This window comes from Grammomys surdaster, unplaced genomic scaffold, assembly GCF_004785775.1.
Source record: "Grammomys surdaster isolate TR1022 unplaced genomic scaffold, NIH_TR_1.0 256, whole genome shotgun sequence".
Classification (NCBI taxonomy): domain Eukaryota; kingdom Metazoa; phylum Chordata; class Mammalia; order Rodentia; family Muridae; genus Grammomys; species Grammomys surdaster.
The window spans coordinates 339,351-357,835 of NW_021604697.1; the positions used below are offsets into that span (position 1 = coordinate 339,351).

General features: G+C 43.7%; 1 protein-coding gene across 1 annotated transcript; it reads left to right on the top strand.

Moving 5' to 3' along the window:
* Window positions 1-2,562: 2,562 nt before the first annotated feature.
* Window positions 2,563-12,614, top strand: Hpx (hemopexin). The gene is made up of 10 exons (XM_028775548.1): window positions 2,563-2,694; window positions 2,825-2,883; window positions 2,964-3,035; window positions 3,333-3,451; window positions 5,992-6,145; window positions 6,727-6,939; window positions 7,219-7,347; window positions 11,759-11,889; window positions 11,973-12,135; window positions 12,274-12,614. Exons 1-10 carry the CDS (start codon window positions 2,612-2,614, stop codon window positions 12,531-12,533), a joined length of 1,383 nt encoding a protein of 460 aa, XP_028631381.1. The 5' UTR covers window positions 2,563-2,611; the 3' UTR covers window positions 12,534-12,614.
* The last annotated feature ends 5,871 nt before the right edge of the window (window positions 12,615-18,485 follow it).

The window sequence follows — 18,485 nt, forward strand, 5'->3', positions numbered from 1 at the left end:
AGTCACCATGTGGTTGCTGGGAATTGAACCCAGGACCTCTGGAAGAGCAGTCAGTGCTCTTAACCTCTGATCCACCCTTCCAGCCCCCCCCCATTTTTATTTATTTTAAAGTTATTTACTTATGTATATGTGGTACTTTGTCGGCATGTATATCTGCACACCAGAAGACAGCATCAGACAGTTGTGAGCTGCCTTGTGAGTGTTGGGAGTTGAAATCAGGACCTTTGGAAGAGCATTGTGTGCTCTTGACCACTGAGGCATTTCTCAAGCCCAGGTGCTGTTTCTCTTTAGAGGTCTCTGCTAGGCAGAGGGAGACTGGCTTACCAGTTAGTCATGGATACCAGAAAGGCCCTATGTTAGACTATTAGAAGCTAAAGCCTCTACTTAGCATCAACTATGAGTGCAGATCTAGCCAGCTATGCCTTGCAGTGAGCGAGTGTGGATGTCCAGCCTCAGTGTTCCTTGTCCTTTGGGAATCTAGCTTTGCCCACTGACCCACGAGGAAGATCTGACACCAACAGCACATTGTATTTGAACCAATTTTAACTTATCCCTGTCTAGCTTACAGATGCATGAGACTCACTATGGTTATTTTATTTGGCTTTGACAATTACTGGGGATAACCCCTAATCTACTTTTCTAACTGTTGGTCTGGCTACTTCCCCAGCAGTGTACCCCAAATACTTGCTGTTTTTCCTGACCATGTGCTCACAGGCCATCTTCCCTACTCTCTCCTCCTGCTTCTCCCCCTATCTTGCAACCCCCAATCAGGTAACTCAAAATCCTCCTACCTCTAATCCTTCCAGAAATTGGCTGTACCATTTTTATTTGACCAATAGTTTTAAATTAAGGAACAAGGTTTGCACAACAAAAGGTGGTAAACAGGATAATTCACTCATAGGCTAGGAGACCTTCTTGAACAGAATTTAGCATTACTATTCATAGCAATAGACCCAACCTCAACAGGGATTTGGCAGAGCTCTGGTTTTCTATTGGGAGATTTTTGTAGAATGCAAAAGTGATCTGGGGTTGAAAGGAGCAGCTCAGGAAGCTCAGGAAGCATGCACTCTGCGTGAGCATGGCGCGCGGTTGGTCTCAGCACCTCAGGAAGGAAAAGGTTATCTCTGGCCTCTGCTCAGGTTGTGTAGAGGGATGTGAGGACCTTAAGACCACCTAAGAGGGTCGCTAGGGAACAGACATCTGTGGGTACTACCTACAAATCTTTACGGAGCTGGTAGCAAATCTTGGGTGGAAATGAAGCAGGCTTTGGGAGTGATGAGAATGGCAGGAAGGAGCAGGGTGTGGCACTGAAACACTGAGGGAAACAGGACCACCAGATAAAGGGCAGTAGCAAGCAAGGGTGATACCTAGAGTTCAGTATGTACCTGTCATGAAATACCCCCATTAATAATGTTCACTTACTACAGAGGAGGAAAAATTTACAGAAATTTAATGATAAGAAGACTAACAAGTCAGCAAAATAAAAATAAAAAAAGAACAAGTCCCGGGATGGTAGAGCACTTGCCAACATGTAGAAAACCCAGGATTGCTTAAGACACAAAACTAACAAAAGCAGCCAGATAAATAGCTGGGAAAATAGTTCCGATTTTGGTAGGGTAATGACGTAAGGAAAAGAGAGGCTGAGAAGTGGGAAAAGCTGGTCAAGAAAGCGTGTATGGAGAAGGTAACATTAAAGTAGAAATCAGTTGTAAATATTTGCATCCTCGTTACAGTTCAGGATGTCCTATGATAGGTAAATAAAGCATTTCTCTCCTAAGTTGGAACTATCGAGAGAGACTATGGAGAAGAGACACCTCCTCTTTGGGCCCTGTTACTTGTCAGGCCTTCCCTCAGATACCTTTTGCAATTTTTTTCCATGCAAATTTTTTTTCCTGGCAGGGGTTGAGTTTGAGACAGGATTTGTATTATATGGCAATAGTGAGACAAGATCTCCAAACCAGTAGTCCAGGGATAAAGCTGAAAAGGTGTAGGCATATTCTCCAGAAAAGGTTTCCATGACCGATGCTTGGACAAGTTCTCTTGAATATTTCTGAGGATGTTCATTTGTCTGTGTGCAGGCATTATAAAGTGCATCTAAGTGGCCATCTGGTTAGTCACCTGGGCTTTAGTTGAGTTGGACCTGACACTTGGTACATTCATTCCGTCCTCTTCTTCCCTCCTATTGTAGAGGCGAACAACCTCAGAAGCTAACCATTCATCCTGTTCTGATTTATGAGAACTGCCACCTCTTGTCAGTATCCAAGAGAGACTCACTGGACATAGGCCAGAAGACAAACAAGTCAGCAAAATAAAAACAAATCAAGAACAAGCCCAGGGATGGTAGAGCACTTGCCAACATGTAGGAAACCCAGGATTTCCAGCTGGAAATTTGCTGAAGGGGGTAGGAGTTACTGCCGGGAAGATAGTTTTGGATTCAGGTTTCCTTTTAGACTTTGACCTTATTTGCTGTGATGTCATCTGCCAATATTGGCATAATCAAGGTAGACAAATCTTTCTCAATAGGGTGGGAAGTGGGGGTGGTGCTGTTACCAGTTCTATATAAGTTCAGCCTCATGCCCAGTGCTGTCCTGTGTGGCTTTTGCAGCTCAGCATGGCTAGGACAGTAGTGGCACTAAATACCCTGGTGTTGCTGGGCCTGTGCTGGTCCCTGGCTGTTGCTAACCCTCTTCCTACGTGAGTAGGGCTGCAGTTAGGGATAGAGGACTGTGGTCTGGGTTTTTTGGGTGATGGGGCCAGTTTCTAGGTGACAAGCTAAGGAAGAGGAGTAGGACCCAATGGACCCAGATTTCTGTGTTTTCTCTAGTGCCCATGGGAGAGTTGCCGAAGGTGAAAATGGGACCAATCCAGACTCAGACACAATCGGTGAGACCCTAATTCCCCAAGTCTTTCTGTCTTCTGTTGTCTCTGCATTTTAACACGTCACTGATATTTTTCTAACCCAGAACACTGCTCGGATACCTGGAGCTTTGATGCTACCACCATGGATCACAATGGGACCATGCTGTTCTTTAAAGGTATTGGGGAAGCTGTACATGTTGGTATACGCTAGCAAGCCAGCCCTGGGAAACCGGAGGTAGAGAATAGTAGTTCAAGACCAACGCAGGCTACATAGATGACTCTGTCTAAAATGCAAACAAACAAAAGAGGCTAAGGTTGAACTAGTTGGGCTTCTAAGCACAATCTCCTCAGAGGGCTTTTTACCTGTAGGAGGGCTCAGGGATTTTATGAGGATTTCAGTAACAGCTTATTCGAAACAGTCTGAATTTGTTGAGGGTTTGTTCTGGATCGCTCAGAGTGTGTTGGTTTTTCAGGGGAGTTTGTGTGGAGGGGTCACTCAGGGACCCGGGAGCTAATCTCAGACAGATGGAAGAATCCCATCACCTCAGTGGATGCTGCATTCCGTGGTCCTGACAGTGTCTTCCTGATCAAGGTACTGCTGGATCAAGAGAAGAGCTGGGCTGGAAAGGGCTGGAATGAGAGTCCCTCCCTCGAGTGTCCTTGGCACAAAGCCTGACATGGCCCATTTTCTGCTGCCACAACAGAATATCTGATACCAGATTATTTCAATGAGTAGTATTTTACTTGGCTCATGGTTCTGGAATTTGGAAGCCCAGGGTCAGAGTGCTAGTATCTGGCAAGGAAATTCATGCTGTGTAATAGCCTATAGAAAGAAGGTACCAAGGTAAGGGAAAAAAAGCATGAGAGTGCAAGAAGGCTCCAAACCTGCTTTTATAGTGACCCATTCTTATGATAGCTAACCTATTTCCATTATCATATCAGACCAATAATGATAAGCCATTTGGGAGGCAGTTCTCTGATGAACTAACAGGGTCTCATTAGGCTCTGCTTCCCAGCACTGTTGCATGGGAACAAACTTTCCTACATATAACCTCGAAGGACACATTCAAACTATGGTTGAGTATCCTTGCTGATAGGTACAAAGTTTCCTCCCCCTGTGCCATACTCTCCTGAAAAAGGAGTCTTCCCACCCACTCCGTGTGTGTGTGTGTGTGTGTGTGTGTGTGTGTGTGTGTGAGAGAGAGAGAGAGACAGAGACAGAGACAGAGAGAGACAGAGAGAGACAGAGAGACAGAGAGAGACAGAGACAGAGAGAGAGAGACAGAGAGAGAGACAGAGACAGAGAGAGAGACAGAGAGACAGAGAGAGACAGAGAGACAGAGACAGAGAGAGACAGAGAGACAGAGACAGAGAGAGACAAAGAGAGAGCACATCTGTTTGCAGGAAAAGCCAAAGCCAATATCCAATGACTGTTTTTCATTCCTAATCTAGTTCTAGCTGGCCTTACTATTCCTAACTATTGCAATTTCTTTCCTTGGCTTCTATAATCCTAAATCTGGTCTTGTTTATATGTGGGGCAAGTTGTTCCCAATGCAATGGCACCTGGCCAAGGGGACAAACAACTCTTTTGTCCATGAAGATCCAGGCCCTGGACCAAACTGCTCATAGGAAGAGAAAACTTGTAACTTGTCAGAGGGTATGTCTGGTTGGGAAGTTCCTAACTAACAGCCTCATTTCCTCTCCTGCCTCTTTCCATATCCTCTTCTTAACAAGTATACTTGTTAGGGTTTCTATTGCTATGATGAAACACCATGACCAAAAGCAACTTGGGGAAGAAAGGGTTAATTTGGCTTACACTTCCATTAACAGTTCCTCAAAGGAAGTGAGGACAAGAATGCAAACAGGGCAGGGACCTGGAGACAGGAGCTGATGCAGAGCCTTGGAGGGGTGCTGCTTACTGGCTTGTTCTCCGTGGCTTGCTCAGCATGCTTTCTTACAGAACCTAAGACCACTAGCCTAGGGATTGCACCACCCACAATGGGCTGTGCCCTCTACCATCAATTAAGAAAATGTCCTACAGGCTTTCCTAGAGCCAGAACTTAAGGAGGCATTTTCTTAGTTGAGATTCCCTCCTTTGCTGTGATTTTAGCTGTCAACGTTGGCTAGCACAATCAGTTCCAAATTGTCTGTTGCTTGGAGATCTACTCTGAGACATTTTATGTACCCTCCCTGGGTGATTTCAGCCACTGCCATGGCTTTGAGGGCTCTGTGCTCTAGATACCAGATCTGGATCACTCTCCTGAGCCTTGGAAATCGCTTTTATACTTTGTTGAAAAATCTGTGACTGAGCTCTTCCCCAAATACCTCAAATACAGCATCCTCCTAAATAAATTTAGCATCTTTCTTACAAAGCAACTTTTCCTCTGTGTTTCCTGTTTCAGTACTATCGTGTACCTGGGTACCATGTGCCAGGTGCATGTGGGCCTGAGGAAGCTAGCCTTGCTGTTTTCCTCCCCTACCATGTTCACTGTGTACCAGCCACATAAGTTTACACAAAGTCTTCTGAGTACTTTGTACATGTTAGGGTCCTCCAGAAAATTCTCACTCATTTTTCAACTTGTTGGCTTTCCACTCTGAAACTTTCTGGGACTTTTCCAGACATAATTAGACCATAATTAGACACCCCCCCAATTCTCAATGTGCTTTTGATATACTTTTTCATTTTGGTGGCTGAATGGCTGGGAATGTAGCAGTTAGTTGTTTTCAAGGGATCTTGTCATCCCTAGATGCTCAGTGCCTCTCATAGTGCTGTAATAGTCATTCAGCATGTGTTTCTTGAATGAATCCATAAATAAGTGGGCAAATGAATATATGAATGGGCAAGTGATTAGAGGATAACTACTTGTGGATGTGCTTGCCAAAACTAAGAGAGCTGTAATTAAGTGTGTCATGGGAGTGTCTGGTTATGCATAGCCAGGAGTATGTGCATTCTCAGTAAGGTGGCTTTGTTTGTGAGAGTATGTATTGTACAATGGGTAACATGTTGTACTACACCAGCGGACTGAAAATGCATGATGTTGTAAGCCCAATAAGCACAATAGAGCAAAAGTGCATGTGCATGCAGGGCATCTGGAGGTGAACAGCTCCCAAGACAGTGTTTTCTGGATGCAGGAAGACAAAGTCTGGGTGTATCCGCCTGAAAAGAAGGAAAATGGATATCCAAAGTTGTTCCAAGAAGAGTTTCCTGGAATCCCATACCCACCAGACGCAGCTGTGGAATGCCACCGTGGAGAATGCCAGAGTGAAGGTGTCCTCTTCTTCCAAGGTATATCCACACAGGAAACCAAGCACAGAGACGGAGTCATGGTACACTTGGTGATGGCAGAAGAGCCACTGTTGGCTTCATAAGTATCGAAAATGGAACCATCAGTTACAGGCTAGAGGTCAAATAGACTAGGGAGTAGATGTCATTCTAATGAAGGGACCTGCCTCACATTCTCCTTTATTCCTCATGCCCGGGGACAGACGTGTGTTCCTTGGCCTTATGGTCTCACCAAGACTAATTCCTGTTTACCTTCCAATATCCCTGGCCTTGGCTCCAGAAACTCTGCTCTAGTCCCTGCAGAGCAAATTTGTCTTTGGCTTCCTATCTTGTCTATCTGATGCCTACCTCAGATTTCAGTTTGTTTCCTCTTTCTCGGACTTTCACCGACTCTTCCTATCACTAGGCTGGTCATATGCACCTTGCTACTGGCTTTTGATGTATGATCCATTTATTCAACTGCCCCCCTGCTATGCTTGTTTGTTCCATGTAGCCATCCTACATCCTATTCCTGGGCCCCAGTGCAAGCCCCAGTGTGTGCATAACCCAGCTTTACCGAATGACTTTTGATTTCTTGGCCATAGGCAACCGCAAGTGGTTCTGGGACTTTACCACAAGAACCCAAAAGGAACGTTCCTGGCCAGCTGTCGGGAATTGTACTGCGGCCATAAGGTGGCTTGAACGCTACTACTGCTTCCAGGGTAACAAGTTCCTGAGGTTCAACCCTGTCACAGGAGAGGTGCCTCCCAGATACCCTCTGGATGCCCGTGACTACTTCATATCCTGCCCTGGCAGAGGTAAGAAAGCCCCAGCCCCTGGGACTGACTGGATTTTATCTGTGCTGTCTGAGCTTGCTGGCCTCATATGTTCGTCTCCCACCTTAACTCTGTGCTCCAGCATCTTAGGTGTGACTCTTCCCATTACACTCAAACATGGGAAGCCCACATTCTTCCTAATGGTAGCTATGTCTTCATTTTCAGACCCTACTCTAACCCCAACTCCACCCCCCCCCATGTGTTTGTGTGTGTGTGTGTATGTGTGTGTGTTCATGTTCCCATTACCTGTTTCTCTTCCAGGCCATGGTAGACACAGAAATGGAACTGCTCGTGGGAATAGCACCCATCCTATGCATACACGTTGTAGCCCAGATCCTGGCCTGACTGCAATGCTGTCTGACCATCGTGGTGCCACTTATGCCTTCAGTGGTGAGAGCCTGCTCCAAGATTCCCCAAGTCTACCCCCCGTCTCACTCACTTGTGCATGTTCTCTCTGACGTAGCCTCTCCACTTTCATCACCATGTCCTCTCATTTACCCCTTTGTATCTCACCTCTCCTTACCATTCCTCATCTCCTCAGATTCATAGTTCAACCTTATCATCATCCTGGCCTTCTTTCCATGTTTTTGACCTGTCTGCTTCTCAGTGTCATCAATGCCCCTGTCTGTGTATTCTGTGTGCCCCCTCTACCCACAGTAATTTCTCATGTTTCTCTTGCTCTGCTGAGTCCTCTCTGTCACTTGCTCTCTGGAGCTCTGTGTGTCTATGCCTGCTTGCATCCCTTGTTCTTCCGAATCTCAGTGTCACTTGGGGATAAGATGTCTTCACCTAAGAAACAGAAAAGAAACATTGAGTATTCTAGACCCTTATGATGTAGCTTTAAAGAGAGTCCAAGGAAGAGACACAACCTTGACCTTTGTCATCAGTTGGTAAAAGCCATCTTATGATCTCTGGGGACATATAACTCCTCAGGCTGGAGGTGACCGGCACTCTCTACACTGAGGACATCTCCAAAATGGGAGGGAACCACCACATTACATTCAACCTGAGATATATGCAGCAAAAGTGACCTAACTGCCAAGGGCACAAAGAAATAGAAATACTTTTTTAGTTCCTAACTACTGAACAAATATGATATGTTGTGATTAACAAGTTCTATTGAAAAGTATACAACTACATGGAATGTAGCTTAGCATGAATGCACACCTTAATGAAAACATATAGCTGCAATGAAACATACATGTTCTGACAATACAGATCTGAGCTGATTATATGTCATGGTAAAAACAGGTGGCCAACTGACATGTGGGGTAGGAATCCACTAGAAATTTAAGATTAGTAGCCTGAGAGTTTAAGTTTCATTTTCTAAGTGAGAGAAAGAGGAGGCACACGACTCAAGCAGCATGGAGGTGGGGTGGGGGTGGGGGTGAATTAAAACAAAGAAAGCAGCCCTGAGGTCCCTTGCTGTGGGAAATTGCAGGCTGCTCTGAAAGAGAAGGAAAAGGAAAACGCCTACTTCTTAGGGTAGATACTGACTGAACTGTGAATTTATAAAAATGGGATTGTTTGCTATTAGGAAAGATTTATATACAGATTTGTCTGAATCACGTGGGGGAATTTTGCCCATGGTTCAGAACTAGGAGAGGGAAAATTAGTCACTGACTCCAAATAGAGAGCAGTGACAATAATTACCTGCTATAATCAGGTATTAATTGTAAATGTCTGTGGCTCCAGGCAGAGAGCCGAACAGTAAGATGGTATAAAGATAGTTTGCTTTATTACAACTTACAGGATACTCAAATTCTGTCCACAGGAATACTGGGTTTAAATCCTGTTTTGAGTAGCTGCCTGCTTATAAGCAGGTATAGATAGAAGAGTGAATCAGTTGTTTTGAAGATGGTATTAAAGATATGTTGCTCTAATAAGCTTCACAGGATACTCAAATTCTGTCTAACGTGGGCTCCACAGGAATCTTGGGACACAGGACCCAATGAATGTATCAGATAGACAATTGAATTTGGGCCTAAAGCTCAAAGGAGAGGTCAGTCAATCTGAGACAAGGAGTTCACAGGTGTCTTCAGCATATTTGTGAGAACACCAAGGGAGTTAAGGGCATTTAGAGAAGAAAAGAGGACAGAATAGGGACTCGGATCCTTTAGATATAAGATCAAAGAGGGTAAGTCGTGCATTGGATGAGTCTAAGATCATAGGAGCCAAGATTTGTTTTTAAGTTTAGTGAAGAAGGGATGGTTAGGGTTTTCACTCAGCTGGTAGAGACTGCTTACCATGCACAAAGCTCTGGACTAGATTCCTAGTGCCATATAAATTGCCCATGGCAGGTGAAGGCACAAGGGTCAGAAGTTCATGACAGCCACCCTTTATAGTATACATGAGATCTGAAACCCTGTCTCAAAGGAAAGAGGAGTAGTGAGCACTCCTGAGCTGGAGTGCTGCTGAGAGCCTGGAGATAGAAACTAACCATTAGATTTGGATAGTGCTCACCTTGATAGGAACGATTTCAATGGAGGATAGAAACACAAGTGTAATTACAGAGCAGTGAGGGAAAAGGAGGGAAATGGGAATCTGTTTTTCATGAATAAGTATTTGCAGGGTACTATCTTGTCAACATACATTAAAAAAATCTAAAAAAATGAAAAACAAGTTAACAGAGAGTTGAACATATTGGGAGTTGAACAGAATACTTAGCTATCTCCATGTTAAGTTAGAAAAATAATGGATGTTTAAAAAATAAAATAAATCAGAACTACTACTACTGTGGAAACTGTTTTAGTCTCCACAGGCCCTACATGCATGCACTGTGCATATACCTACATTGGATCACACACATACACATAAACTACAAAACAAAAATCCTTAAAATGTATTCTTCTAATTGTGCCTCCTAGTAGTCACTAGCTGAATAGTTCTCAGATGTAAAACTTTTATTTAAACCTACCTAGTATATTTAGTAGTCATTTTCATTTATAGTTAATTGATCACTCCTATTTCTTTTTTCAAACAATGTGATTTTATTATCTTTGAATAATAATAATAATTAATAATAATTGAAATATATAGCTAGGGATGTTTGTATTTGGTAATCTTGTTGCTCAGTGCAGGTCCCTGGCACCATGTCTCCGGGACTCTCCCTATGTTGTCACATAGTCATAGGAAGCTTCATGCACTCTTGAACATCCTATAATTGTCAATCAGTGTGTAGATAGGAAAGAATGAACAAGGATCTCCACCAAAAATTTATTTTTAATCAAGATAATCATTCTCAGAAAAGTCTAGCATCTTTACTATAACTTTTCATTGAGAATTTGGTTATACATTCTCACCCTAAATAAATTACTTAAAAGAAAAATGTGACAGCACTAATCCTTTCAGTTTGGTAGTTCCAACTACCAAACAGTTTGACATTTTTCATAAACATACCCAAAGCCCTTGATATTTCAGACACACCAGAAGAGGGCATCAGATCTCATTATAGATAGTTGTGAGCCACCATGTGGTTGCTGGGAATTGAACTCAGGACCTCTGGAAGAGCAGCTGGTGCTCTTAACCTCTGAGCCATCTCTCCAGCCCCCACCCTTGATATTTCAAAACATGAACTCATCATCTTACAATGCATTCTCTCTGAACTGTCCCTGTCTAATTGATGATTCCTGTGTACACTCATTAGCTAAGATAGGTGTGTTTATTACCACCCATGTTTATCACAAAATAGAGAGATTCTATGTGATGAATTCTTCTGCTCTTCATCCCAGCACATCTTTTTCATCCATGCGTGGTGATTTGCGGCAAGCTATATCAATTGGTTGGGATATCATCTCTAACTCCCCCCCCCTTCGGATCTCTAACTTTTTATTAGCATGATCTCTTATTTTTTATCTTGCCCTTTTCTTTTTCTTTCTTTCTTTTTTAACTTGTTCACTGCTTTTATTTGCTTTGCTTTTAATCTGCAGCTTTTTTTTCCTTTATTGGATATTTTCTTTATTTACATTTCAAATGTTATCCCCTTTCCAGGTCTCCCCTCCGGAACTCCCTATCCCATCCCCCACCCCCCTACCTCTATGAGGGTACTAAAATGGGAGTCTTAATTTTTTTGTAAGATTTATTTATTTATTTTAGGTATATAAGTACACTGTAGCTGTCTTCAGACATACCAGGAGAGGGCATCAGATCCCGTTATGATTGTGAGCCACCATGTGGTTTCTGGGAATTGAACTCAGGATCTCTAGGAGAGCAGTCAGTGTTCTTACCTGCTGAGCCATCTCTCCAGCCCAGAGTCTTAATTCTTTTAGTATGTTATTATCATAATAACAGAGATTGGAGAGATGGCTCAGTGAGTTAGGATGCTAGCTGCTAAGTGAGGAACTGAGTTTGGATTCTCTAGGAATAAATCTCCAGATAAACCAAGATGTACAACTCTAACTCCATTACTGATGGGACAGAGGATTGTTGGGGCTTGCTGGCTACCAGCCTAGCTCCAGAGTCAGTGAGAGATCTAGTTTTCAAGAGAATGAGGCAGAGGATGATAGAACAGGACAGTTGACATCTTCCTTTGTCCTCTACACACATACATGACTGTATGTGTCTTCCGTACACATGTGCATGTGCCTCTCATACACCACCACACTTGCTGAAGCCTGGTCTGCTGTTCTTCATGATTTCCTATCAGGCCCAGCACCAGTGGCTCTCCTCTCACTCTACCTCTTCCTTCTTGGCCCCTGGATGCATTCCATCCCTCTCACGACTCAAACTTGCATCCGTTGTCTGTCCCTTCACTACAAAAGCATTTACCACCAGCTCTAGCACTACCTCTGATATCTCACAGGCTCCCACTACTGGCGTCTGGACTCCAGCCGTGATGGATGGCATAGCTGGCCAATTGCTCATCACTGGCCTCAGGGTCCTTCAACAGTAGATGCTGCCTTTTCCTGGGATGATAAAGTCTATCTGATCCAGGTGCGTATTGGGAGAAAGGCTTAAGCTAGAAACATGGACAAGACTATACAGGTCTATGTTGATTACTCTCCCTTGTTTCCTAGGGCACTCAAGTTTATGTCTTCCTGATGAAGGGAGGCAATAACCTAGTAAGTGGTTATCCAAAGCGGCTGGAGAAGGAACTTGGGAGCCCTCCTGGGATCAGTCTTGAGACCATAGACGCAACCTTTACCTGTCCTGGTTCTTCCAGGCTCTATGTCACATCAGGTGAGGTGTCTTTCAGTACTAAGGGGTGTCATGTTCTTCTAACTCTTCATGGCACAGATGACCAGGAGGACATGAGAAGAGCTAATTCAAGATTCACATAATATAGAAGCTATGTTAAGTTTGTTGTCTTCTTCCCAGGACGGCGGCTTTGGTGGCTGGACCTGAAGTCAGGAGCTCAGGCGACATGGGCAGAGCTTTCCTGGCCCCATGAGAAAGTTGATGGAGCCCTGTGTTTGGAAAAGTCCCTTGGCCCCAACTCATGTTCTTCCAGTGGTCCCAGCTTGTACCTTATCCATGGGCCCAATTTGTACTGCTATAGCAGTATAGACAAACTGAATGCAGCCAAGAGTCTCCCTCAGCCCCAGAAAGTGAACAGCATCCTCGGCTGCAGTCAATAAAAAGCTCTGATGGGAATTAGCCCAGCCCAGCCCACTTCTCCATTTTAATCCTAATAAAACCAGATGGTTTCTTCACTTGAATCATGGGGTGTTTATAATGAAGCAAACTTCTTTATTTGTATTGAAAAGTTATCAACTCTTTTAAAAATATTTATTATTTTATCATTTTTAAAAATAATATGAACATGTATGGGTATGTCCATGTGAGTACAGGGGCCTGCAGAGGTGGGAAGAGTTGGGTCCCCTGGAGCTGGAGTTACAGGCAGTTATGAGCTGCCCACTGTGGGTGTTAGGGATCAAATGTGGATCCTAGTCAAGAGCAATGCACACTCTTAAAAGCTGAGCCATCTCTCCCAATGAAGCAGCTATTCTTTTGAGACTCCTGAGCTCAAAAGAGGCTGTTGGAAACAGAGAGAAGCCTGTTGAATCCAAACCATAAGCCTTTTACTGCTTGCTTTTCCTTTTATTTCTTCTGATTCTACCGATCTTCCTCCTCCTCTTGTTTCTCCTCCTTCTCTGTTCTTTTTCTGGCAGGGTCTCTTGAAACCTGGATTGGCTTCATGTTCAAACTCCCCATGTAGCCAAGGATGTCTTTGAACTTTTCTAATCCTACTGTCTTGACCTTTCCAATGCTAAGGTTACAGCATGTGCTACTATGCCCAGGTTTTGCCATGCTGGAGATTAAACCCAGTTCTTGATGAATACTAGACAAGCACTTCACCAACTAAACCAGATTCCCAGCCCAGAACATGATTTAGTCCAATCTATCTACGCATAGTGAGAAAAAAGACCAGAGTAGGAAGAGAAACTTTTGAGTATGCACAGCATATAAGAGAGCTAAGACTCTAACCTAACCTGCAAATGGTCCACAAGTGGCCCTTGGGCATCAGGAACCATAGGGCTTAGGGAACCTGCCTTCTTAGAAGTGAGTTGGCTTGGAGTTGTTATGGAATGTCTTCTATGGGTTGGTGGGTGGATGGCTTAAGTTGTAGTTCTATGTGGTTCTGGCAGAAGTCAGCAATCAAGATTTTATTGCCTTGAATTGATTAAGCACAAGTGGAATGAAGACAAAGCTGAAAATAAGCACACCAGTGTGCAGCAGTGGCAGGCTGGAGACAGAGGAGTGACTGAAAGCTGGACAGTGAGATGTATGGACAGAATCAGCCTCTGGGGATCTGCTGGAGCCACATGCCATCTGCTGGCAGGGATGGTCTGATCCCCCTTTACCCTCCATGGTGTTTTCACCCTAGAGGCCAGCAGATGCCTCCTGCACAGAAGGCACAATGCCTTTTGCTCAGAATGCTTTTTTGCTCAGAATCCAACAAAAAGGGTTAGACTTCAAACTTACACTCACCAGGCTAGAGAGTTCTGAAAAGTGGATCTCACCTGAGAGTCCCTTTCCCTTCCAAATTCAGCTGAGATTTGGGGTTGGTTTGTTTCAGAGCCTAAAATTAAATAATAATAATAATAATAATAATAATAATAATAATAATAATAAAAGCCTAAAATTCTAGCTAGAGGGGTGGGGGTATTTGTATTTTGTCTGTCTGTTTGTTTTGTCTTTTAATTTTATTATATGAAATAATGAAGTGGGTGTTTGGCCTGTGTGTATGTTGGTATACCACGTGCATGCTGGTGGAGGACAGAAGAAGACATCGGATCCCTGGGGACTGGAATTACTAGACAGTTGCGAGCTGCTACTTGGGTGCTGAGAATTGATCCTGGATCATCTGGAAGAGAAGCCAGTAATTTTAATTGCTGAGCCATCTCTCTAGCCTCAAAGTGGAGGTTTTATTCTGAATATCTATGTCCTATTCTCTTTGACTTCTTCAAAATGGCTATACTGTTGCACCTGGCACAGGCCTGTGCTGTGATCCCACTTACTGGAGAGATTGGGTAGCAGGAAGGTCACTAAGCCAATGATTGTCACCTGAGCTACAGAATGAGTTTGAGGCCAGTCTGGGCAACATAGCAAGACCTTTTTTTTTTTTTTTTTCCAAAATAAAACAAAAAGATGGTTGGGGATATAACTCAGTGGTAGAATGCCTGACTAGCATGGTACATGCATAGTTTTGAATGTGTGGACATGCATGTAGGTGCATGTGCATGTTGTGTGGGTGTGCATGTGGAAGCCCAAGGTCAAGGTTGGGATTCATCCTGGATCACTCTTCCTGCTTACAAGTGAGGTAGGCGCTCTCCATCAAACCCAGCACTCAGGGCTATTCTTGCCAGCTCTCTGGAGGCTAAAATTATGGGAGGCTTCTCAGTCCACCTGGCCTCTATCCACCAGCATTTACACAGGTTTCTGGTTATGCCAAATCAGGTTCTCACATTTGTGGAACGAGCACTTTAACCCCTGAGCCATGTCTCTAGCCCCTCTCTCTGCCATTCGTATGACCATTGTCTGCCACACTCCTTACTGTGTCCTCTCGGTGGCAAAAGTTTTGTACACAGATGTTTTCCCCACTTCATCTGCCCTTCAGCACTCACAATTGTTTCACGTGTGAAGAAATCTCTGAGGCCAGCATCCCATGTGTGAGCCCAAGCTCGATCCTGCTTCCACACACACCCATCCCCACCCTTGCTTCTCGTCTCTTCCTTCCTTCCTGTCTTCTCTCCCCTGAAAATCATTTTCTCCACCCAGGATTGATCATGTAAACTGCTCTCATTTCTCTGCTTCCCTGTCACTTTTATCTAGGTATAAATTAAAGAAGGAAATAAAACATCCAGCTAGAGGTCAGAGGAAGGGAACGTCAGAATTGACATGTCTGACTTCAAACCCCAGCTAACCCTCTTGACTCTCTGTTGAGAAACTTAGATTTTCTGAGTTGTTTTATGTTTGCCTGGGTTTTGGAGATAGAGTCTTATATGGCCCAGGGTGACCTTAAACTCTCTTTGCAGCTGAGAGTTACCTTAAACTCCCTTTTCTTCTGTTTCCACCTTCCAAGTGCTGGGATTACAAACTAGGAGTGTGTGTTGCATCAATCATTATGTAGTGTGGCTGCAGAAACCACTCTGGAAGTTCCAAGTAGATGAAAATTTAAAGCAAAAAAAATTGTTATAAAGTTGAGGTTTGGGGGTGTCTGTGGGGGAGAACAGCATCATCCAAACACTAAGAAGCTAACTGCCAATTGTGGTTTAGAGTAGCAAAACAGAGTGGAGGTATTGTCCAAAGACGCAGAACCTGGGGCGAACATATCTAGACTGCTTTTTATTGCCAAGGTTTCTGGATCCATCTCTACATCTGTTATGTAGGAACCACTGCTGATGTGTCTAGACACATCAAGAGAAAAGGAGGGAGAGACTTTTCTTCCCTTCACCTTCAGACTTAACTGAAAAAGGAGCCGACAAGGAAATTCGAGAGCTGTGTTTTTCAGATCCTGGGCTTAGGTGGTACAGAGGGGATTACAGAGAAACAAGGGCAGGAATGAGCACCAACAGGTGAAATCTGCCATAATTATGCCCATCACATCTCTTCAGTTGTAAAAAAACAAAACTTGACGTTATAGAAGCAGTGAGAGAATTTGTTGGTTTACGTGGCTAACAACTATGACTTCAAGCAAAGGTAAGTATAAGATATTAAGTTGATATTGTCAGACCCCTCTATGCTCAACCCTCCTCCTCTTTATCCCCTCCCCCTTCTGCCCCTCCTCCTTTATTCAGGTTGGCCTCATTGTCAGGAAGGCACCACCTTCTTAGTGGCAAGATGCCTGCCAAGCTTACACTGTGCTTGATAGTTCCAGGAAAATCACTGGGCCTGATTTCCATGTTCTTCTTTGGTCATGTGCCCATCTCAGAATTGATCACTATGGGAGATTAGTTCTGAGTTCGGAGTCTACCATGAAGTGGGTTGTGTGACTAAGACTCTATATAAATAAAGAACTGGAAGGGTGGGTCTCTAAAGCACCCCTTCCCCAGACAGTGTCTCATAACCGAGTGTAGGAGTGCTGGAAAATGTGCTACTAGTAGAATGAATTAAACATAGGAGTGGGATTTCTGGGTTTGATACAATTTCTGTTTCTTGTTTGTTTGTTTGTTTGTTTATGTAGGGGCTGGATAGAAAAAGGGTCAGCAGTTAAGAGTGTGTAATACTTTCCCAAAGAACCTGAGTTCGGAACCCAGAACCTATGTCAGGCAGCTCCCAGCTACCTATAACATGCTCCTAGGCATGCAAAGCTCCCTCTGGCCTTAATCCTTTCCTAGTACACAGAAACAAAAGTAAATGTGGCCCAGATGTGTTGGTTCAAATCTTTAATCCCTGCACTCGGGAGGCAAAGACAGCTAGCTGGATTTCTGAGTTCAAGGCTAGCTTGATTTACAGAGTGAGTTCCAAGACAGCCAGCACTACAGCATTACAAGAAAGCGCATGTGTCTGTGTAAGTATATGCCACACATACATGGCTATACATAGAGGCCAGATAGGTAGAATCCCCTGGAGCTAGAATTACAAGTGCTGTGAGCATGCTAACATGAATTCTTAACTACTAAGCCATCTCTCTAGACATCCTCTCCTAATTTTTTTTAGTTTTTAAATTTATAAAAAAAAATTTTTGAGTCAGGGTCTGGGTATATAGCCCAGACTGGCTTCCAAATTGAGATCCTCCTGCCTCTGTCTCCAAAAAGCTCTGTTTTTAGTTTCTTGAGGAATCTCCATTCCACAAAACTAGAATCTTTAAGCTTTTTTTTATAAAAAGATTTATTTTTTGCACACAAGGGTGTTTTGGTTGCATCTGTCTGTGCACCACATACATGCAGTGCCCTCAGAGACCAGAAGAGGGCATCAGATCCCCTGAAACTGGAGTTACAGATGGTTGTGAGACACTATGTGGGTGCTGGGGTTCACTAGATGAGCAGCCAGTACTTTTAAGAGCTGAGCCATCTCTCCAGTCTCCCAAACCAAACTCACGTTTTTTTCTTTTGAGATGGGGGTCTCTCTATATCATCCTGGCTGTCCTGGAACTTACTACATAGAGTTCTGCTTGCCTCTTCTTCAGTGCTAGGATTAAAGACTATACCCTATGCCTGTCCCCCAACCAAACTCAATGCTCTAGTCATTTTCCAGTTTCTATCTCCTGTTTCTTCCAAGCTTCTCACATGGACAGCCTTCACTTACTTACCTACTTTCTGGTTGCTCAGTTCATCACACTGGGCAACTCAGTTTTCTGCTGATGTGGATCAGACTGTGGGGGTTCACGGCCTTCATCATGCTGAATTCAGAGAATGCTGTTTTTGCTTTGACCTTATTGGAAATCTTTGCAGCAGTTGATGCTGTCGACCGTTTAATACTCCTTGAATTCCTTCCCTTGGATCTTATCCATGATGTTACTTTCTCTCAATTCCTCTCTTACTCTCAAGTTTCTTCTTGGCTTCCTTTCCTTTCCTGTCCTGTCCTGTCCTTTCTCTTGCTGGCTCTCTAAGCCCTGGTATTTCTCAAGTTCAGGTCTCAGGCTTTTGTCTTTTTACCTTAGTGCTGTTGTGGGTTAGGATTTCTTTTTGTTTGGTTTTTTGAGGCAAGGTTTCTCTGTATAGCCCTGGCTGTCCTGGAACTTGCACTGTAGACCAGGCTTGCCTCAAACTCACAGAAATCCTCCTGGCTTTGCCTCCCAAATGCTGGGATCAAAGGTATGCACCACCACCACCCAGCTAGGATAGTTCTATTGAAGTGTCTTAAGAAAGTTCTTGCCAGGCCTGGAATCTGGTTTCTGAATTCCACCTCATGTACTCCACAAGAATATTTTATTCTATAGATTTTCTAAATAAAGGCTACCACCTACTAGTACTGGAGTTTATTACTTCAGATTTTTAAAAAGTATATTTTTAATGGAAAGATATAATATAAAATCAACATTTAACTGAGTGGTGATGGTGCATGTCTTTAACCCCAGCATTTGGGAAGCAGCTGCAGGTAGATCTCTGTGAGTTTGAGGCCAGCCTCGTCTACAGAGTGAGTTC

Excerpts from the sequence above, each read along its gene's own strand:
- Hpx (XM_028775548.1), top strand. The coding sequence starts at position 2,612 with ATGGCTAGGACAGTAGTGGCACTAAATACCCTGGTGTTGCTGGGCCTG. Across the intron at positions 6,146-6,726 it reads AGGTGTCCTCTTCTTCCAAG|GCAACCGCAAGTGGTTCTGG; the intron begins GTATATCCACAC and ends TCTTGGCCATAG. Across the intron at positions 6,940-7,218 it reads CATATCCTGCCCTGGCAGAG|GCCATGGTAGACACAGAAAT; the intron begins GTAAGAAAGCCC and ends TTTCTCTTCCAG.